The 24,091-nt window shown below is 34.4% G+C and overlaps 1 protein-coding gene across 3 annotated transcripts in view; it reads left to right on the top strand.

Annotated features, from left to right (window-relative positions):
- Positions 1-23,729, top strand: part of LOC149786489 (uncharacterized) — a 72,421-nt gene extending 48,692 nt beyond the window's left edge. For 2 of the 3 annotated variants that reach the window (XM_089976952.1, XM_089976951.1), the window contains exons 2-10: positions 2,673-3,850; positions 4,200-4,351; positions 6,821-6,884; positions 8,538-8,702; positions 9,199-9,374; positions 11,187-11,280; positions 11,892-11,993; positions 13,417-13,560; positions 15,644-23,729. In XM_089976952.1, coding sequence (XP_089833078.1) covers positions 2,872-3,850; positions 4,200-4,351; positions 6,821-6,884; positions 8,538-8,702; positions 9,199-9,374; positions 11,187-11,280; positions 11,892-11,993; positions 13,417-13,560; positions 15,644-15,840 — 2,073 coding nt within the window. In that variant the 5' untranslated portion in view covers positions 2,673-2,871 and the 3' untranslated portion in view covers positions 15,841-23,729. The remainder of the gene's footprint in view (positions 1-2,672; positions 3,851-4,199; positions 4,352-6,820; positions 6,885-8,537; positions 8,703-9,198; positions 9,375-11,186; positions 11,281-11,891; positions 11,994-13,416; positions 13,561-15,643) is intronic. The other variant, XM_089976953.1, reaches the window with a different exon arrangement.
- The last annotated feature ends 362 nt before the right edge of the window (positions 23,730-24,091 follow it).

Genomic DNA, 24,091 nt, shown 5'->3' with positions numbered 1-24,091 from the left:
GATTGAGACAGGGATTGCATTTCCACTGGGTATGTTTTGTTATCAGTATCCATTAAATGTCAGTGTCAATGAATTGTATTCTTATGTTTTGATTTATTGTAGTTATACAAAAACATGGAGCTCCATGATCTCACTTTCGGAATCCATTTTTTAAGAATTTTATATTAGGCAGGTTCATGCGACATCGAATTTGTGTAAAACAAACTGTCTTTGTAACCTTGGAAACAACTGGTTTATGTTTTATTGGTGCATTTAACGACCTATTATTTTAAGTTTCTTTCTATGTACGTAACCTAATTATACTAGTTTCTTTGTCGTATTTCCCAATATCTCTATCTGCTGTATGGAGAAGTCACTGCAGGTAGATGACAACTTTATGCACCTCCAAGTTAGAAACATTTGCATCAGAACACAGTAGAATGTCTTCGGCTTACATTACTTTGTATAAGACAGTACTGGAGATTATGATGTATTTTGTTTCCTTCCTCTGTAGGTGTCATGTTCTTGGATCCTATTTAATAAATATTATTCTTAGTTCATTATAACACACACAAAACATTAGATATCGTGTAGTCACTCTTTCCTGAAAGTAATTTAACTCTACAGGAGCAGATAGACATTTTAGCGAAATCGTAACTAAACATACCGTAATCTTTAATACCGCCAGTGGAACCGTCTTGAGAAAAGTTATGGATATGGCATCTCGCGGGCCATATATACGTGGAAATGGAGAATACAAGTTTCCGTACACCGAATTATTTTCTAACATAGAAACATCACTGTAAATTTGACATCAGACATTCATATATCACACAGAAGCCTTAATGAGAAATGTGTCAATGTTACGCATATGCCATCAACCGTCTATAGTCAGTAATGAAAGGAAGAGCTATAGTGTAAAATAAACGGAAATTGTATTGGTCATAATGCTTGAGCCCAATGTATATTATGGTAAATATTCAACTTTTCGGTCTATGCAGCATGCACGTATATTGTTTGTTCATGGTTCACCGGTCCTGCAATATGAAAGTACGCATAACTTCTTGTTATGATGTTTCTTTCGACTAGCTTGCCACTTTTTCTTTGTACAAAAAAAAATCATTCCCTCAAAACAGGATAGCAATATTGTTTTTTTTATAACGTGAAAGTTGTGAAAAGAGTAGATCATTTTTTCCTTTCTATATACCGAGTCCCTGGCCAAGTGAGAGGCAACTAAAAGACAGGACGCATGCTTTGTCTTTTATTGATTTTTAGAACCGGAAATACATCTTCACATTAACGGGATTGAAAAACTATAATTAGTTTAGAAAGTTTTATCAAGTTATAAATTTAGTTTTTCTATGGACTTTTCTTATGCTTACACTGAGTATCTAAAATAAACCATCTATTGGTGTGAGGCAAGAACCTCCTCCATAGTAACTTCACAGTATCTTCATAGTGAAATAGCAATAATCCAGCTATTGGTGTGAGGCAAGTACATCCTCCATAGTAACCTCACAGTATCTTCATAGTGAAATAGCAATAATCCAGCTATTGGTGTTAGGCAAGTACATCCTCCATAGTAACCTCACAGTATCTTCATAGTGAAATAGCAATAATCCAGCTATTGGTGTGAGGCAAGTACATCCTCCATAGTAACCTCACAGTATCTTCATAGTGAAATAGCAATAATCGGCTAGAAGAAATCTAGATACCAATAGCAACAGATATGTTGGGTTTTAGCAAGTAGAATATCTATATAAGTAAGTGGCCTAGATGGCAACTAATTTGAATTGCATCAAACTGTTAGTATACGGTGTTTATCAAATCATATATATATATATATATATATATATATATATATATATATATATATATATATATATATATATATATATATTTGTGAAAACATATAAAGCAGGTTCATATATTTAATTAGTTTTCACTAACACTGACCATAGATATTCTGTTATTATGTTCAATGAAAATTCGCTTTTGTTTCAAATAATTCAAATTTATATAAAAGAACAAGCCTTTTATCTAACTGCTCAGAAATCAAATACTATATTGTTTTCACCTTTTCCATTTAAATATTTCAAGGCATCTCTAGCTCTATTAAGTCACAATACTATACTTTACTTGTTCCTGCCAAGGTCGAAGTCTCTCTCTCTCTCTCTCTCTCTCTCTCTCTCTCTCTCTCCATGACGCCACCCGTATAGTATGTACAACATTCCATTGGGAAAGATTATTTCTAGGTTGTGATAACTTGTACCCCAATCCCACCGTAATACTTACCGCAATAAAATATAATGTTTCTCAAAGTTTTTAGGCAAATATTGAATGGAACAAAATGCTTTGAAAAAGATGATTATATTTGAAGGAAGTTATATGCAATAATGATCCAAATACACACACACACACAGACAGACATACATGCACACACACACACACACACTCACACACACATACATACATGCATACGTACATGTGTGTGTGCATGTGTGTGCATGTTTCTCTGAAAACAGCATAACCTTTATACACGGTCTAAATCAAATCGCGGAGATCTGTTTGGGGGTGATTTACAATTGCTGATTTCAAAACCCGTGAGTCACATCATGTACTACATGAAGTATATTTTATCAGAAATGCTTCTTAATATTTTTGATGTATTCATTTATTTTTATTTTATTCAGAAATACTTTGGGAGAACAAGTGCGCTGGTACATCAAATGTCATTTAGAAGACAAACTTTCACATGTGAGTAAATCCAAGGATGCGTTAGACAAGACAGTGAATTAAAAGTGTCCATTAATGCACGAACAACACAATTTTTGCCCTGAATTTGAATGTTTCTTGAGATATAAAAAGAGCTTATTATTATTCTGATTCACAATGGCGAGGTTAATGGACTGCAACGTTGTAGTATTACATTTGAAAGATGCCAAAAAGAATCATAGGATGAAGATTTGTACAGAAAATTTTGAAATGATCCAAAATGGCGCAATCATTATCGATAAACTGTTTGAAAAAATTCACTACTTCCCGGGGTCTTTTTCTACCCATGAAGTTCAAGCACATATGACGAACAACAGTTACAAGATATTTCCGTCAGTTCGTAAATGTCTTTGCAGTTTGAATCAACAACATCGGAACGTTGTCTTAGTGGACAATAAGCGTGTGTATGTTACAGACAATACAGATAGTTTGGTTCAAATCTTTCAAGATCTTTCGAATAAATACGGAACAATATTTGATATTGAAAACGATGCAGTTACAAACAATTTGAAAGAAAAGACCAAATCAACGAATCAGGTAAAAGATGTCATCAGTTTAAAGCAAATGCGAAAGGGAATAACTGTTTTACTACCTCGGAGGAAGATGAAAGAATTAAAAAGTAAAACCTACTGTCCAAAGTTAGAAATAATGTTTACAATATCAAGTCGTCCCGTATTTCGCACCAATAATAGAAATCCCGCCTCTCTCATGGATGTAGTGAGCAGCAACATTGACCCTTACGGAGCACCGTCAGCATTAGGAGAAATTGTGCCTGATTGTGCCGGACCAGGCTCTTTAGCTGTGCCTACAGCTTCTCGGCCATCCCACCAACCTCACTCAAGGGATTATGCTGCGCACAATGCTACAGTGAGTAGCGACAACCCGACTCATTTAGGACTACTGGAGGAGGCGTCCAGCTCGGGTTCAATTCCTCCACCTGTTCATGGTGCACAAGAACGGATAGGAAATCGGCAGCGCTCTCCGAAATATCCAAGATACAGTACTTATGATGCAAGAAGAGCATCATATGCCACTTTCCGAGAGTTTCGCAACCTTGACACCAATGAGATGGCTAGGACAGGACTATTTTATACAGGTGGGTGTAACATCTATTCTGATATTAGCTGAATATATTACCTGTCAATTTTCAGCCACTTATATTGTTAGTATTATCGAATATTGAAAAATAATCCCTCTTTTATTAAAGACTACAGTTTGTATGATTGAAACAATTTGAAAATTTCATTTGCAAACAAAGTTCGAATTGTTTCCATTATTATTAATGGTAATATCAGCTGTAGCAGTTCCAGCAGTTAGAAAATATCAGGAAGGACAATGTTACCTTTTTCTCCTATATACGGTCATGTTTAAAATGTACAACAAGAAACTTCAAGATGAAAGAACATGCAAAATTTCAGAAGGTTAAAAACCGATGTTTTCTGCAGGCAAAGCGGATGAAGTGCAATGCTTTCAGTGTGGATTGGAGCAGCAAAATTGGAGACCTGACAAAGACCCCCTATTAGAGCACATCAAAGAATCACCGGATTGTCAATTTCTTGAGACGCTTCTGGGTTTAAACACTCTGAATCAATACAAAGTAAGCATTTTTTTGGGACACATTTGTGCACCATAAGCGGGTTATATTTAAACGAATGGTGTATCATTGTATTGACCGAGTGAATGTACTCATCATATTCCGTCTCTCTGTGTCCGCTACAAAATGTAGTTCTGTGCCTTTCATACATTTCCACCCATATCTTGCTTCGATGAGAGAGAGAGAGAGAGAGAGAGAGTACAATAAAACATTAAGTACATCACGGTATGTGTACCAGGTAACCGAGACATTTACTGTATAAAGACAACAGGGTATACAACTTTGTATCATTGTTTATATAAACATTGTAGATAAATCCCAACGAGAGTGCACACGTACCGTTACGACGAACCTAATTCTTCTAGGTTACTTGGTGTTAGTTCAGTTTCAAGGTTTTCATCCAGACCAAATCGTTTCTCTCTCTTTCCGAATTTCTGCGTATTTTGTCCCTTATACGTGAGAGGAGAGGCGGAAAGGAAAGCAGAAAAGATTGCGATGAAATTCTGTACCACATTAAATTCATTTAAAAAACGGGAATTATTACTGCTTGTTATCGCTATGTTCATACGTTATAAATGATTAATGAGTGGACTGCATGCAGCTTGATATACCACATTAAAAGCCGTCTTATTTGTACTGTATGTGGTATACATACATACATACATACATAGCGCTGGGCCATCATGCCGCAGACATGTGATGTCATGTCCCACCCAATCACATTATCCTGACACCAGAGTGGTCACCAATCAAGACATCAACAAAACACATAAAATATAATTACTTTATAGAATATACATAATATCTGGATGGATTTACATAAACTTTACAATGTGGTTAGAGCGACCGCCTCGGTCGCGGGTTTGAACCCTGGCGGATTCATACCGAAGACTTATAAAATGGTACTAACAGCTGCCTTGCTTGACGCTCAGCATTAAGAGGTTAGTGTTAGGACTGGTCAGCCTGGTGTTAGGATAATACGACTGGGTGGGACATCATGATACATGTCTGCTGCATGATGCCCCAGTGCTAGACATCACTATAAACTGCCACGCTTCAGACATCATAGCTATATGGCTGAAACAATTTTTAAAGCTACGTTAAAATCCACAACACACACACACACAACAAAGGAGTCTAAGTTCCAGCGGAAAAAGGTAGGTCACCAATGAAAAGCTTCTGCCATCTATAAAGCTGTCCACAACAATCCAATTAAAATTGTGTTCTTGATATACTATTTTGCTGAACTGGTGATTACTTTAAACTCGCAAAAGTGTGTTCTAAAGAAATACAACAAAGTTGTAACGTAACATTATCAGATACGATAAACCAAAATAAAATTTTCATTTGCTACACTTGATTTAACGAAACAGTGGAAGTTGACATCATGGTTTAAGAAAGCAAATTATAACAGGAAAATGTGGTTCTGGTAACTTTGAAATTTCTTGTTATCCCTACGGATTATATTGCCCTCTTCCATTTGTTTTGAATTAAGCCGCTAGTTTCAAGTGTTCACAGAGGGCAAATCCAATACGTTTCTTTATATCTCACAGTTCTGTCCTCTTTTCAGTAATTGGCGATATAAGTTAGGCATACATCACTGAAAGTGTGACTGGAGGAAGAGAAATGTTGGCTTACTGTGCTTCTTTCTAGGTTTTGTTTGTTTGTTTGTTTTCTGTTGAAATGTTTACCTGTCACTCTGCTAGTTTCGTTTAAGGTGTCTGGTAAGTGTTGTTAATAATACCACCTACTTGTTGGCTATATCGATGAAATGTAAAGACGAAAAGTATTCGTACTACATTTCATGTTCCATTGTATTTTAACAGGTCAGTACACATGATTCGGCTTTGTATCACAATTGTGTGATCAGATAAGCATGCTCTATCCCTCTCTCTCTCTTTCTCTGTGTGTGTGTGTGTGTGTGTTTGTGTGTGTAAATAGATTGTGGAGAAGCCACTGGAAAATTGAAATGTGTTTAGCGTCTTTACTTTAGCTACATCGACAGTCTTTTTTTTATCTCTATTTGGCGTTTTATGTATTGAGCTCAACTGTTCTAGATTAGAATGAGATGCTAGTTTATATATCATTTGTACAGTGTTTTAGTTTTTACAAAGCATCAATGATTGAGGTCATCTAAAAGTAATTTAGTAAGTACCATTGATGATGTGTATATTATTTATTGCAATTTTACATAAGCACTAACACAGCATGAGTAGCTTATATTTTTAATTCAGGGTTTGTGGTTTATATTTCCAACCCACAATTATTCTTCAGATATATAAATTTCTGCATCATGTTACAACATTATCGCATAGTATACGTTATTTCTTAGTGATTTCTTCTCAGAACTGAAGTCAACACACAAGATATCGAACATATACTTTTAAATATTTCTGTATATGTGAATAAATTCTTTCAATTGCTTCATCTACTATCTATGATTAATTTTTTAATGAAACGTATATATTTCAGGCACAAATCAGATTGAGTGGGAAGATATCAGGAAGGGAGCATTTTTCAAGCTCATCCATCAATGGTTCGTCGCATTTTGTAAACATAAGTATCAAATTAAATGTCTATAAAAACAAGCGTTTCGAACGCACCAGAAAATGTAAATCCCAATACAAAATCTTCTGTTGGCATGTCATTAATGGTGTCTCTAACTTCATCTATCTAAATTCTTTAGTATAATTACACCTAAAATGTGTAAAGCCATTGTTTATATATCCAACATTCTTCTGTCCATCCATGAGCATACAGGTCTACCTAATCTTCTACTCACACTACCACTGTAACGTATACGTACATATCTGCATATATAAATACCCGATATATTTTTATCTATGTATGTTTAACTAATATATGCAAATATATGTAGCGTTTAGGCCTATTATGCAAATTATAGAAATACCAGAATGTTTAATACTATTGTATGCTGCTGTGCACATATTCCTATCAGCTGGAAAAAAGTAACCTTAAGTTGCTGAAACAATGCAAATCTTCTGGATAAAAGAACCTTTCGAATTGTTGCTTCGTTCTTTTGTTTATTGTTTTTGTTGTTGTTTCCCTGGGGGAGGGCGTAAGAGGACTATATGGTTAGTGAAGTAACACAAAATTTTAGCGAATATTTCTCAAATATTATAGAGAAAGTTCATGGAAATAAAACAGCCCCAGCATAACTCTAACATATTTTATGTCACATGCTATTTCCACTAAATGCCTTTAGATATATTCATCCGAATAATAGTGAAGAGTTCTGACTTGCCTGGTAACATATATCCTCAGTTAGTAGCCTTTTACAGAGAAAAGTTAACGATATTTATTCAACAAGATATAAAAACACAATCAAGTACATCAAATTCAAGGTTTTATTTCCAATGTCATGGAATAGCGCTAATGGACTACATCAAGAAACGTAAACCCTTTGCAGTAACCGATACTTTATGAAAAGGGGGTTATTTATTATGTCCGTTTAGGATTGTATGTCTTTAACCACTGGTATTTTAATTAAATGTGTGTGTGTGAGAGAGAGACAGAGAGAGAGATTATGATTTTCACGTAGCTTTAAAAAAAAATTCAGTCATATCGCTACGCTTGCAATGTGGTAGTTTATAGTGACGTCTAGCACTGGGACGTCATGCCGCAGACATGCAGCATGATGTCCCACCCAATCACATTATTCTTAATTAAATACGATCACGTGGAAATACAATCAGTATATTCATTCATTAGACTCTTAGAAAATATCATTATTTTCGCCGATACACGATTAACAAGGAATACAGTCAAATAATGCTTGCAGTATTGGTCACTAAATTTCTTGAGTATTGGAAAGGTTATACAGTTTTGTAGAATGGGGAATTCTACGCACAAAACGTGAGCGATGAAACAACATAACACTCAGTAGTTAGTAGAAAGAAGTGATTGTGTGGACAGGCCATTTCTTGCAATTTCAGAACTCAGGATTTGTGTGAGGAGATGTTGGAACTCAGCACGAAGAGAGCTGATCTACGCTCATACATCTAAAATTTATTTAATTCTATTATAATTGAGAGATAATTTTCAAAACTTATTCAGATTTTCCATTTCAACTTCAAGATTTTAAATTTAGATTTATCGTTTGTGCTTAAATATTCAACGTTGCTATTTTTTCTCAGAGGGAATTACTCTTTAGTTAATTGATTTCCAGGGGGAGCCACCGGTGGCAACTCTTTCCCATATTTTACAGCTAGTGACCACATCAGAAGTCCGCAGTATCTGTCTTATAGTTTGCGCCTATCGACCTTTTCAAAATGGCCGCCATCAATGACACAAAGACCAGAACAAGTTGCTCAGGCAGGGTTTTATTATACCGGTAAATCATATTTCTGTAATTATCCAGGTATCTTCGTCCTTTCGATAAGTTCCTAATTCAGTCCTATAAAACTGATTTTCAACTGATTTGCTAAATTTTAATATATGATATCAGAGAAAATCTGAATTGACTCGTGTAAAAAATTACACTATTCCCAACTAAAGTATGCGTCTTCAAACAGTATCAATAGACGACTATACGAAAACCATGCTCCTGAACTTGTCCGTTGAAGATAACAGTTGAAAATATTTGCCCATGATGAACAAAGACGTTTTTGCAAATTATAAACCATTCAAAGATTGTGTGTTGCGACAAAGCCACAAAATGACGAACAATATTTGGTGTGCTCTGAGTTGTCTATTGCACATCCAATCTTCACTTATTACCTTTAATGAATGTATTTGTACCCTCTGAGTACTAAATGTACGACATCGCCCTTTGGTATAAACATCCATTGGCCTATAGCAAGAATGATAATAAAGTTTTACTTCTACAGGTCTCCAGGATGTGGTGAGATGTTTTGCCTGTGATGGAGGTCTCAAGAATTGGGATCCAGAGGATGACCCCTGGATCGAACACGCTCGTTGGTTCCCACAATGCCCGTTTGTGCAGAAGTTCAAAGGTCAGGAATTCATTGACAATGTGAGAAGAATGGCAGAAGAGTCAGACGAGGTATAATTTTGCTTAAACGTTCACCTATGATCAACGTAGCGAAGTAAAACAATGTATAAAAATTACCTTTTGCACCCTCACTATGTACGAATTTACTGATTGGCATTGTTCGGCCCGAAATTTAACAACTATAAATTATGTAGCAGATTTTTAAAATCATTTCAAGACCTTCCAGAGTCTCTTAATAATATTTTTATATGAACTGAATAGTTTTATAGACCCATCCATATAAATAGATTGATAAGCTCATTACCAGTTTTATTCGGGTTGGATGTGAGAAACATCGGTAAGATTTCAGAAACAATCTTAGGGGATGTTTCTGCTATCTCTCGATAGATTTACATGATGGCTGCACGAGTCTTGCTTAGACTGCTCAATATTAATTTACCACATTGAAAGGCTTAGATAAACTAGTTAAATATGTATGGGTAAGATGGATATGAAAATGTGTCAGAAATAATATGTGTTTCTTGATGCAACATTTTTGTTGAAGAGCACGCCTTACTGATGACGCTTACTCTTCATGTATTCCTGTCTCCTGCGATAAATATCCTAAATTTATCTGAGACCATCCTGTGCAAATAAAATCAACCATGAAATAGTCTGTTCTAAACTTTCATATTTCATATTTCATATTTCCATGTTAAAAGTCAATATTGCATCAGCGTGATCTTAAAATTATTGCAAAATGCATTCAAATACACGCACGTGTCACACACCTCTACAATTGTCCCACAATTTACTGATTATTTCTTCTCTCGCCAAACATCTTGTGACGACTATATCCCATGTAAATGTTAGTAAATGGAACAATGCTAAATTAATTGTACCTGATTATGTCAATTGTATGCTGTTATTGTTCAACCGATATACGGCGCATGGGCGAATATTGTACTAATTTCGTTGTTTACTAATATATGGGGGTCTCCTTTTCGCGTTTCTCGTTTCATGACCAATAATAGCAAAACTTCAGATTATGGAAATTTATTTTCTTAACATTACTTGAGAATGTCAAAAAAGTTGAAAATGAAATAAGCGAGGTGTTTAACATTGGAAAATCTCGAAACTTTAACAAAACAAATATTTCCCTATACATGTTGGATGAATGTTCTGCATCATGTTATACGCTAAATATGTTGTCGGAGGCTTTACTTGTTTGGTCACATTTAATATAATTTTACAATAATATAAAAATTGTGCCTAGTAGTCTCTGAGAGATAATACCATACCTAAATACTAATTCACTACAATATACATATACATATATATATATATATATATATATATATATATATATATATATATATATATATATATATATATATATATATACTCGATGATGTACACAGGATGATATGTGTGTGCATATGTGTGTTCTATTTGGGGGATATTTGGGAGATGGCATTTTCACGGGGGGGGGGGGGAGGCCGCTCTCTGAAATTTTATGATGCATACAACAGACACTAGAGTTCTTACATTTTGTTTAATGTTGTACCTAACTAGACTGTTGCAGGGACTTTTTGATCTTTCTTTAATACCGAAATTTAATAATGAATATGTTATTGAGTTATTGCATTTTACTGTTATTTGTATGAGAGAAGAAACTTTCTTTGGGTGAATATTTTATACTAAGGTCTTTTTGGATGGAACCTATCTTAACTGCTAATTGTTAACTTTGTCAAACTTGCTAACCTATTTAAAAAACTAGTCGGGTTTGATTGCAGATATGTTTTCATTGTAATAAAAAATAATAACGTGCTCAGTATTTGGAGGTTGTCTTCAAATTCAGGACATGTATTTTCTTTGACTTAGGAAGAAGATGTTGTGGTCCATTCAAATTTCCAGAGGAACTATCCTATGGCTAACCATCCAGATTCACAACATCTTAGTGTAGGAAACGATAACGGTAATAGTTATACATCAGAGAGATATTACATTTCATTACCCGTCCCCTATACAAATTGTTGTCGTTAATTCTATCCATTAAGTACTAAACATGAGTGTGAATCTTATTTATATTTTCAGTGTGTGCATTCATTTTTCAGTCACGATTGAATAGTGCAGATATAGGATTTATGCTAAATGATGTAGAAATATAAATTACAATGTGAAACTGAAACAAGTTTTTTCATTAATCACAACGAATAATCCTACTTAGACGATTCATTTGTTTTCACGATTTCTCACATGTAACACGTGTTTCTGAAGTTATTGGGAATTTATTGGAAATTTCGTTAAATGACACAAAAGAGTCAGCAAGAAAACGAGAAAGTAAATTAAAGATCACACGAGAAAGTGTATTAATAGTATAAACGATATCTAAATATTTAAGTACTAGGTTAATTGCCTGACCTTAAAACGGGAATAAAAGAAGCAAGAAAAGTATTTTAAAAATTGTGATGAGCGAGCTTGAAAGAAAATTTGAATACAAAACTAAAAGAAAGGTTAAGAAAATGGGATTCTGCCGTGAGTTTCGATTATATAATAATAATATGCATACATCTTGTTGGAATGTAGACGAGCCAAGTCAGCTGGATACAGATGCTGCACGGATTGTGATTCAAACAGGATATTCTAGAAGTGCAGTCGCCCTTGCAATTGATCTTTTAATAAGTAAAGGTAAGTAATACTTTGATATATTTTCCTTCGCGAAAATGTTTGATGAGTCGTCGATTAATTGTAAAATATTTGCTCCGATTTGCGATCTTTCAAATCACAGTAATGTTGCCATAGAGCTCTGCGTACTTGTCGACCAGTTTTATAGTCTATCATATGATATTGTACATTAGGCAGCATTTATACTTGAAAGTTATTTTCGAATAAGTGTCAATCTGATCAATTTGATAAGTACCGACATAATCGTGATTACGATATTAACGATCTAAAAAATAACTAATTTGAGATTAAGAAAAATGAAAGGGGATTTAATATTTATGGGATATTCACTTTATAATGTCTTGTCCATTCCCTAATGTGTAATACGTGTACAGTTTCCTTTATATCTGACTTATGATACAGTGGTGTACAAAGGGTAAATGGCACCCGGGGACAGTGGCGTAAATGGTGACGATTGTGGCCGAAAGGAACAGAATATGAGGCCGGAAGGCCGAACCAGGGTGCGTTCTTGATAGGTGGCAAGTGCTCCCTCCACCAGGTATGGGTTTTGTGGGAGCGCTATGAGCTCCCCCTTCGAAGCCCTGGTGGCCAACATTTTTTTCTGTAAATTAATGCCATTTGGTTTTATTTACTGGCATCGAAATTATTTTATTCACGCAAGACAATCAAGCACCATCCTATGCAAGCATGTTGTTGCCGCATTAGGCCCATTAATTTCACCTCAAACATATTACTGATAAACATGTACAGAAACCATACATGTTAACAAAATCTAACTATTTATTGACTGTTTGTTTCTAAAACATAATACCCATCATACTCCTAATATTGGTGGTTATCTGACGGATTCAAAGATAGAAGTCTATTGTCACTGATTTGTGCCCATGCGATAGTATTGATTGATGTATGGATCCCTCTCACTCGCTATGATGCAAAAAAGAGGATTAGTGGGGTGTTGGGTGGGGGCGCCGATGGATAGAGTAGCTATTTGTTAATGAACCACATTTCTGGCAGCAGAAAAAAGTTTGCAAGTTATTGTTTTACGGATGTGTTATGTAACCTACTGATAGGTCCGGACTCAAGAGTAACACATTTACAAACATACAACTTTGGTAATTTTTGTAAAAACAAAAATTATCAGTAGTTTTGGCGCTCCAAAACATCAGGCGCCTCCACCCCCGTTAGTATGCTACTACTATAATTGTCCCCTTAGGTCATAACATTTAATGGGCACAGTATACCAATATTAAGGACTAGAAATAAATATGTTTTCAGTTGGGCTAATTTGGCAACTGAATTTATAGGTATTATGACAGTATTTTAGTTAATTATTTCATGTTTTAAAAATTGCGTGAATTCAACTGTGCTGCAAATTGTATATAAATATGCAGTCACAATCAAATAATAATTGTTACTTGCTTATCAGGCAAGAGTGATTATACAGCACAGGACATCATGGATGTTATTTTGGAGAAGGAGGAGAGTGGAGAACTTTTGACACCAGACAGCGATTCCGAGTTGCCTCGAAGTCCCTCCCAGAGCTTCAGATCCATACAATCTGATAATCAAGGTATTGAATATCATCATAAAAATTATGTATCAGAAAGAGGAGGAATAAATATACCGACATTTTTATCAGACTTGTATATTTAATTGATACAAATATTTTTATGACATATTTGTAAAACGTGCCTTGATGTTTGAAAGGCCAAGCCCCTACATAGCTTTGCCTCATACAATATCTATTAGAATCTTAACCCTTAGGCGTTATGGCTTAAAAAATTACGGTTAAAATTAATCTTCAATGTAACAAGCAAATGGTGTTACGTCGCTAATGTTACCTGTTCGATGCGTATCTCAAGGAATTAGATGAATGCAATCTCACGCCCATACATCCTATAGCTTGTTTCTCATTTGAAACAAGTGTTACAGATTGAGAATAGCTTCTGAATATTTAACGCGAATACAAAAGAAATGAATGTATAAATATTCGGCTTCTCCTTCTTAAGACATTTGAGACCAAAACAGCTAGGACAGTTCCACGAGTCATGGCCTCTTTTTTGTCAAATATGTAGTCATATCACAACATAGCCAATCATATTCAATTATACGTTTAGAATCTTGTCGAGATCATCCAGCTGGATGTTTTGTACTCTCTGTTGCATGTTTCTTTTATTTCATCATTTAATTTTTGTAAAGACTAATTTATGATGTGAAATAACAAAAACGTTTCGACTTTTATATTTACAAAATGCGATACAGAAAATGTCGCTGGAGGTCAATTTGTATAGAGATGAACACAAACTAAAATAAGTACACAAAGGAGCAATTAATGAATTAAGAGCAGATTGACAATGAAAAGATAAGAAACGATTAACAAAGTACCTATATTCAAAAATACATACACACCTCAGGTTCTGAGATTATATCGTTAATAACGAGGTGAGCTATAGACACTGTTTCAAAGTAGAATAACTACTAACCGTTATGTTTATGTAAAGGCGACTGGTTAATATATGTATGAATTACATCAGTAAAGCAAGTGAAATAGATTACATTGCCTTGTTGCATTTTTCAAAATGGTCTGTATCAAGGAGAAGCCTTCAACTTTCATTATCCAAGTTGCATTCTCTGCATCTGTTTTCTGGTGTGCTAAACTTTTTTCTAGTAAAAATGGGCGGTTATCACGTAAACAACATAGTGTCAGAAGCTTTAATTTATGATAGGCGTAGATATCTTCTGATGAAAATTGTCCTTCTACGTTTGATCCAACGATATCGATTTTTTGTATATTAATTCTCACATTGATAATCATATTATTTGCTTCAAGATTGCTATTTCAGGACAAAAACTAACAATCTCATTCAAGGTCAAAAATCCTCCGATTTTGGTGTTGTTTTCGTTTAATGGATATTTCGTTTGCTTACAAAAAGCTCAAGTATTTATAATTCAACAATTGTTGTGACTGAAATAAGGTTGTTTGTCCATAATGTTTCAATTTGATCAGTCATTTATTTCCCTATACTGCTACGACATGGCCACAAGAAATACAATGACCAAAATCATCCAGTTGCACGTACTTATATGCAAGCAATGGGGTAAAAACGTATTTTGTTAATCCTACCTACGTGACTTCTTGCCTAATATCCAACATCATTAATTGTTATAAGAACCCACTTGACCGACCTCTCTAATGGGAAAATCGTCAACAGGTTTATTTTTAGATACGTCATAACATTTATTTATAGACACATATTTTTTTCCATTCAAGAGACACTTCATTTCGTTTACAAAAGCACATTTAATCTGCATCTCACTTTAAAGAGTTATGTATATAAATACATTTATATACATAATTATGACTGATGTATCACTGGATTATTCCATGACAATCTAAACATAATTGAGAATGATGGAGGGGCACCTGCAAATCTTATATAATCTGTTTAATGGTTGAACATATGCTTGTATTCTTGTTTATGTTACATAATGTCCCATTTGTTTTTACATAATCTTTCTTGTTATAGGCTGTAAAGCTCAGTAGTATTTTGACTAATGTTATTAATCATTACGATGGCATTATTTTTTTATAGATAAATGTGACTTTTGAACCTGATACCAGATACTTATAACATTATATTCTCTTTTTACAGACAAAGAGACAATTGTGAGGGAGAACAAACGTCTGAAAACAATTGTCACATGTATCAAGTGCAAAACGCACGCAAGAAACATACTCTTTCTACCCTGTTCACATCACTGTCTTTGTCAAATGTGCGCTGACAAATGCTCATTATGTCCAATGTGTTACAAAATCATAAGGCAAAAGATAAAATCTTTTATGCTTTAAGGCCCTGACTACAGACTGGATTGAACACTCTATCATATTCTTCATTTAATGATAACAAATTCATCATACCCTAGAAGAACTGAAAGCAAACAACATCTTTTTAAATGTTTGATGTCTGAAAATGTTTTTGTGGATGTTATTTTGGAGAAGGAAGACAGTGGAGAACTTTTGCCACCAGACAGCGATTCCGAGTTGCCTCGAAGTCCCTCCTAGAGCTTCAGATCCATACAATCTGCTAATCAAGGTATTGAATATCATCATAAAAAAGTATGTATCAGAAAGAGGAGGAACAAATATACCGACATTTTTATCAGACTTGTATATTTAACTGATACGGATATTTTTATGATATATTTGTAAAACGTGCCTTAATGTTTGAAAGATCGGGATCTCAAACAGGATAAAACAGGGTTGAGTCCAAGTACCAGTCCTTTTCAACCTCTTCTTTACATGCATCCTCAACCATACCGTCCAGGATCCCAAAGAAGTAGTGAATATCAGATTACGGCTAAACGGTTCACTCTTCTACTTGCAACGACTCACTGCAGTAACGAGGACGCCGGAAGCTCTCATCCGTTTTACCTTGTTTGTTTATGACTGTGCCCTCATGGCACATAAGACAAGTGACCTGCAGACAATCCTCAACATGTTTTCCGGAGCCTCCAAGCTATTTTTCGTTACGATTAGCCTTGGCAAAACTAAAGCTCTTTTCCAGCCAGCTCCAAACACCAGTGCATTACAATTAGTCCTCACCATTGACGTCATCCAACTGAAAATTGTGAACAGCTTCAAATACCTAGGCAAAGTCCTGTCCAACGCAGTTTGGCTTGATAGAGATCAGATCTCCTCAAGGATCAACCAAGTCGGTCATTCGGAAAGCGCTGCAACAGAATACTAGATCATCACCATGTCACCCTATTCACCACGTTGAAGGTGTATAATGCAGTGGTCTTCACCTCTCGGCTCGATGGCTGCGAGACCTGGACTGTATACTGTAAACACAGTAGCTGAAGAAATTCCATGTACGGGATCCCTGCTCAATCCTTGCGATCAAATGGCAAGATAAGGCTACCAAACTCGAAGTCATGGATAATTCCAAAACAGTAACTATCCAGGTAAATCTGCTCAAGACTCAACTTTACTGGTCAGACTATGTCATCAAAATGGATGTCATCCTCGTGCCGAAACATATATTCAATGAGCAACTGGCTAATGACCGAAGAAATTAATACCGACTACGCAAGCGCTTAAGCGACACATTGAGATACAGCCGAAAGTGGCGCGATCTCAGATCATCAGGGCTAGAATGAACACTGCAGGTTTGCCCTGACCCAAAAAGCATCAATTAACCTGGAAATGAATGCCGGGGCCAGACTAAGGCAGCCAGGGAGCGTCGTAACATGTCGCCATCCGTCCCTGTGACTACAATTGACTTCCAGTATTACATCTGTGATCAATGCAAGTCAAGATTGGGACTGCACAGCCATCTCAAAGTTATTCACTGAAGTTTGTATCGATCTTTAAAAGGAGACTGACCCATCTGTACGATAAGTGCATGTTTCTCTCATTTCAGTTAAAAATGGGCAATTAATGTAAACTAACTAATGGAAGAAGAAATAACTGACATGCGAAAGATAGGTCTCTGTTTTATGATCTTAACATAAGTCCAAGCAGCAGTTTTAGAACAGTTTGACATGTAATTACAGAGGGAATGAAGGAAGTATTACAGTAAATTGAGATCTTCACACAAAGATTGATCAGAGCTGGTTTTACAATGGAATTGGAGATCATTAAGTCAGACATGTTGGAATACTGGAATTACAGGATATTCTTAGTGTTCAAAAACAAAATTAGCAAAACTATGACTGACGACAGGTTCGTTCTTATAAACTAACAGTCGCTGAAAAGATCAGTCGTAAAGCAACCGTCTGATGGGCCAGGGTAATAGTAGTAGTCGTGAACTTAAAATTGTATAAACTTGAATGAAACATTGACTACCATATCATAAGCATCCTTTGATTCAACTGCCTCTAACGCAAAAGCTATTTCTTATGGATACAAATAGTCTTCAGAAGTGACTAGAGTGTTCATGCTTCCATGTTAGCAGCTTTTATGAGAAACGCCAAAACAATTTCACTCATATTTAAATGGGATCAGTTTGGAGCAAGACATAAAGTTAATATCATATCTAGCATCCATCTTTGAAAAGCTTGAATAAAATCTTGTGAAATGCTTACAAAGAGATAGATCGGCACAAAACATTACCTTTTCTACTAAGGTGTAATTCTTTTGCAGAACGCTGAAGACAATTAAAAATATTTCTCCGCAGCTGAACCCTGACCAATGTAACGCATACAAAATATATTCTGAATCGCTAATTCATATCCTCAATAAGATAATCTTTCAAGTATGTGATAGTCATGAGAAGTGAAGAAATTACATGATCAAGTGAGATAAAGAAGTTGATAAACAATAAGACGAATTCTCGTGTGTTGCATGATAATCGTAAACACTTCCAAGTTATTATTAATCAAGGAACATTGAGTGGAAAGGAATTACAAGAATGGTGGCAAACCGATATTATGGTGGTATGTAAACGAAAACAATGGATGTTTATAACAAGAACTTCAGCATCGTTCTTATTGAAATCCAAGTGGCTGCAGTTACAAATCATGCTGCTCTCGTGATTGTATTCTGAAATAGATGTGTATCCTATTTTGGAATCGCTATGCTCATGGTATTGTCTATGTCAAGTTTTTGCCAAACATTTATAAATATAAGTTCAGTTTTTGAGAACAATCTTTGCTGCCCAGAGTACCAGACGCTTCTCAAAGATGTATATAATATAGCGTAAGCTTTGAGTATGTGGCAGTACACCGTCGCTTCGTCCACTATTACCTATAAGATCTGGAGGAACAGCACTCGCTATCGGAGGCATATGCCTGTCATACAAATGGAAACTTAAAACTATGATTAAGTAAGGCATGCTTTTATGAAAACCAAAGATTCACCTATAGTTTTCTTAGCATGCAATTGACTATCTCTTCCTTTTCGTCTATTTATGAGGAGGAAAAGTAGGAGAAGACGACATAAGCAATACATACAAGTAAGTCAGCTTCCTGTTATGTGCTTGATCTTTTAAACTGGTTTTGGAATACATTTGATTAATTAAACATGCTACAAGCTGATAAAAGAGACGAACCCAGAGTGATTTATTTCTCATTCCTGCTTATTATAAAGTAAACAATTGACATTGAGCATACACTTTCATGCTACCATAACCGCTAGTAAGCTCTCTTTATTGAGTATTAAAAGTTACTAAAATTTCAAACTCAGACTTTGACGCAAAGTGGTCTTCTTTAAAATAATCCATTGCTAAAGGAATGTTGTATTAAACAAAGTTCTTTAAAAAAAAAATATTACGTTATTCAACATGATTTAATAAAGAAAAACATTTGGGCTATGCCATGTCTTTGTGCACTCTGTAGACTCTGTTATGATTCACTTTACAGATGAGACTTTTGATAGGATTATTGCAGTGAAAATTATATATCCTATTTAAGCAGGAAATGATTTCATCTTGTATAAAAGAATAACTGAAGAATATTCATATTAATTGCTGAATTATCAACCCATTCCAGCAAATATTCAGGAAATTGGATTAGATCCCTATTCATAGCAAAGCAAATTACCACATGTCTATCACAACATATAACTCTATGTCTCAATATATATTTCAGCCTCTTATATTAACGTCTAGAAATCATTAATGCTATTTACACTGCTTCACTGAAGGTCTTCTCTCAATTCCCACATTTGGTACAGTGGCTAACAATGTATGGTTTAATTCATGGACCAACATTAACTGCTTGCTGAGTTAAGAATTGGAATATCATTCCTTCCTTTGTCAAAGATTCGGGGGTGGGGGTTGCATTCATTTAACAACATCAACAAAACAACAACAACAATAATAACAATAAATAACTTAGTAAATCACTTAATCTTTAAAAAAAAACTCTTAGTGCTTGACAGTATTAGCTAATGCAAGTGGACTGATGTGTATAGATTACAAGAAGAAAAAAAACGACACAATGAACTTACAAATAAAGCATGCCAAAAATAATTAAGAGTCAAGATAAATTGTTAAGTCTGTCCTTGAAGCTTAAAGGGATGAGGTTTTAGAGTGGTCATAAACGAGATCATGCACTAGGTATGAGGTAGCTGGACCATGAAATGTAAAATAACCTTGTTCCGAGAACTTGGTTTCAAAAGATGGAATAATGGCAATACGAGTGTCAGAAAAAGAGCGCAACAATCGAGAAGTAATATATGCGGTCAAATATGTATTTCAGACCGTATTCAATCAACGAAATGTAGCAGAAATGAGATATTTTGTGATTGATTCTGTAGTAAACAAGCGGCTTTTGGAAAGTACAGAGCAGGGAGGATGAATGCTTGAATCTTGATACTCTGAGCGCGCCTTGAGCCGCAGTGTTTTAAACGTTTTAAAGTTTCTGAAGTTGGAGTTTAGAGGAATCAGATAGAAGGAAATTACGCTAGTCAAGTCTAGATAGTACTACGGAATACACAAGTGTTTCGTGGCATAAGCAATAAGACAGTTGTGCTTGGAGCTGACGTGTATCATCCACAGATATGCAGCTTTTCATGTGTACGTGACGTGTTACTGAAATGAGTGATAACTGGAGAGTGACACCTAGATTTCATATTGATTGTGTTAAGTTGATGTCGGTATTGATGATACTTATTGTTTACGCAGATGATGGGAATGAGAAAGCCCTTGTAAAAGGAAATACAATGGCTTCAGTTGTATTATCATTCATGTGCAGCTTGTTACATGTCATACATGACTTCACATCAAAACTCCACTTTTCTACGCCTCGGATGGTATCGTTGACATTAGATGAGTGACTAAATTTGCATATTTGAGTGTTATCAGCATACAGTTGGTGAGACACAGGATGACGATTTAGTACACTTGAAATGGGATAAGTGTACAAAATCCAAGAACAGGTTCGAGAACAGAACCACGAGGGACGTCCAAGTAAAGGTCAACTAGGATTGATCATGTTCCATTTAAAGACACTATATGTGTCGTTTAGGCTTAGTATGTCTTGAACCATAGTAAGACTGTGTCGTGAATACCAAATACGTATCTGACATGGTGAAGTAATAGATCAAGGTATATTTGTCTTTTGTTGCAGACAAGCCGAGTAGGGTAAGAAAATTTAAACCTGTCCGCATTCCAAAGCAGAGAGAAGATAATTAACTGCTTCCAGAAGGACAGTCTCGGTACTGTGACAAGGTTGGCATGCAGATTGAAAATTACTAAACAAAAACTATCATTTAAATTATGATGATAAACAACCGATTAGACCGACCAACTTTGTCTGTGTTTTCAGAAAAATAAGAGATTAGAAACGCTGCGGTAGCTTTTGAAAGTGATTAGAGTCAACGGTTGGTCTCTTCAACGGAGGCATTACAGTGGCATTTTTGAAAAATTATGAGAATACCCCGGATGAGAGAGAAGTATTAATAATATCATTCATTGTAGGTCACATAGAATCTAAGTACAGAAGGAGCATTTATGTATGGATTTGTAGCACTCTTTATCCGGTTTGTACATAAAAAAATTATTAAAGACAGGCTCAAACACTGATACAGAGATTTTGAAATCATAACTGCATGGTGAGGACGAGTCGATTGAAGTCGTATTTTCAAGTTGATCTCTAATGGATTTTACTTTCACACTGAAGCAGTTTGCGAACATGTTATGGAAGGTCGACAGGAGAAAAGATGAATGGAAGTACGGTATATTTGTTCCTTAACATTAGCTTTCTACTAATACCTAAGGGATCTTTGCAGCTGTAGCTCTCAATAATCTTAGTACTTAAGTAGGTTCATTTCGTTGTATAAAGTATGTTTCAGTGTTCCATTAATTGTAACTGATGGACACTATTTGTGCCGAACGTTACAATATCATCGCCTTTACAAGCCGAAAAATGCTGATTCTTTAAAAGATTTTTTATGCTACATTTTCCTCTAATACGCCCATATATGTCTTTACTGTATTTGTGTTTTATTTCTTTGTTATTAACTTGTGTGCAGTATTTTTGTGCATTACGTGCCTTTCTGTTTGTCCGTGTATTGTGTGTTCTTCTAATACGCCCATATATGTCATGACTGTATTTGTGTTTTATTTCTTTCTTATTAACTTTTCTGCAGTATTTTTGTGCATTGCGTGCCTTTCTGTTTGTGCGTGTAGTTGATTTGCTATGCATATCCATCTCCGTGTTTGCCTTATGTAAATACGTTAAGGAATAACATATATTGCTTACTGGGTACTATCATCTCTCTCTCTCTCTCTCTCTCTCTCTCTCTCTATATATATATATATATATATATATATATATATATATATATATATATATATATATATATATATATATATATATATATATATATATATATATATATATATGTGTGTGTGTGTGTGTGTGTGTGTGTAATTTATGAATAAATAGAGATAACGTTTTATTAATATTATTATTATCATAAATAAAATAAAAATTTATAATATATTATACCTTGATATATTATTGACGAATGTTCAATATTTCATCAGAACTCAAATTATATAATAAAATAATATGATGTGCATAATACGTATAATCATATAAAAAATAAGTATTTTATAAATAATTAATCATAATATATTGAAAATTAATTTTACCATTCACTTCATTTTTAAAGAATTAGTCAACTTATTGTTATCATGTTAATTTTCATTATTTAAATTATTCTTTGATTTAAAATAATACTGAAATATTCTTAACCAATTGCAAACAAGGGACATGTTTCAAATAAAAAAAATAATTTTATCTTAAAAAAATTTTTAAAAGATGATTAATAAATGTAGGATAAACTGTATTAAGACGGTGAATCTAATAGATTTCCTTTAGCAGACGTTCCATCTCAGAATCAGCTATAACAATAGGTTGAAAGGAGACATTTTTAATATTATGGTAACTGTTGTTAAAATGTGCAGTAACATGAGATGATAAAGATTCATCGATATAATTGTTTATGTCTGATCTGTGTTAGTTCATACGTTTATATATGTGTTGACTGGTTTGTCAAATATATTGACTGCCACATTTTTTGCATGTGATCAACTAAATAACATTTGATGATGTATAATTAGTATCATAATGCATGTTAAATGTTTCTTTCGTATTATTACTTTTGAAATAAGTATTTTCATTAATAAAAGAACAGTGCGAACATCTAGGTATATTACATTTAGTTGATGATTAGTAAATCTTTAAGAATTGTAGTCCGTTTATAAGCAAGTGTGGTTTTGCTTTCGTGTAGCGATTTAACACTTGCTTTTTCATGATAATTTTTAATAAATCCCAATATTCATTGATACTCTTACCTATATTAGGCAAACTTGGATTATATTCAATAACACAAAAAAGTATATCTTCATTTCTATTTTTGATTTTACATTGTAAAGATTTAAGTTGTGTAAGAGAAGATACATTTTGGAAAGCGGTATTAATGATGTCAATAGAATAATTTATATTTACAAAATGCTGCCCTACTCTGTCAAAGATGATTTAAAAGCAGTTTCATCCGAAATTAATATTTTTTATACTTTGCCTTGACTATATTATATCCCGATTTTACATAATTTAGGATGACATGAAGAATATTCAACATATTCATGAATATTCGTATTTCAACATGAATCATGGTAGTGATGTCATTCTTTTTCACGACCTCTACGTCCAAAAATTTAGAACTTATTTTGTCATTTATATATACAGAGAGAGAGAGAGAGAGTATAATAAAATAAATACAATTTAGTCAACTTTCTGAGTGTTATTTAAGGATGAGGATTATATTCTTGGTTTTGTTGATTTTTGATAAATCAAATCTCTGCATCTTTTCCGAATTTCGAAAAGTCTCTTTTTATACTGGTATATTTGAATATTTTCTCTTCTCGTACGCAGTCTTCTTGCCTGCCGCACGGCAATCAAACAAAACGAAAATTGTTCATCTACCGTATGGTTGTGCAACTCCGTGGCGTAATGCTTTAAATGGTCCCAGTTCTGATCGAGGAGATATTTTACGCACAAATTAATTTTAGCTCCTTTCGTTGTTAGAAAATAGAAATTACCACGCGATTGATAACACTCATGAGTGTATATTGCATCAATTCTTATCA

This window comes from Sinohyriopsis cumingii, chromosome 12 (genome assembly GCF_028554795.1).
Source record: "Sinohyriopsis cumingii isolate HCF-2022 chromosome 12, ASM2855479v2, whole genome shotgun sequence".
NCBI classification, from domain to species: Eukaryota; Metazoa; Mollusca; class Bivalvia; order Unionida; family Unionidae; genus Sinohyriopsis; species Sinohyriopsis cumingii.
Note: the sequence above shows the minus strand (reverse complement) of the source record. Positions and strands in the feature narration are given on the sequence as shown.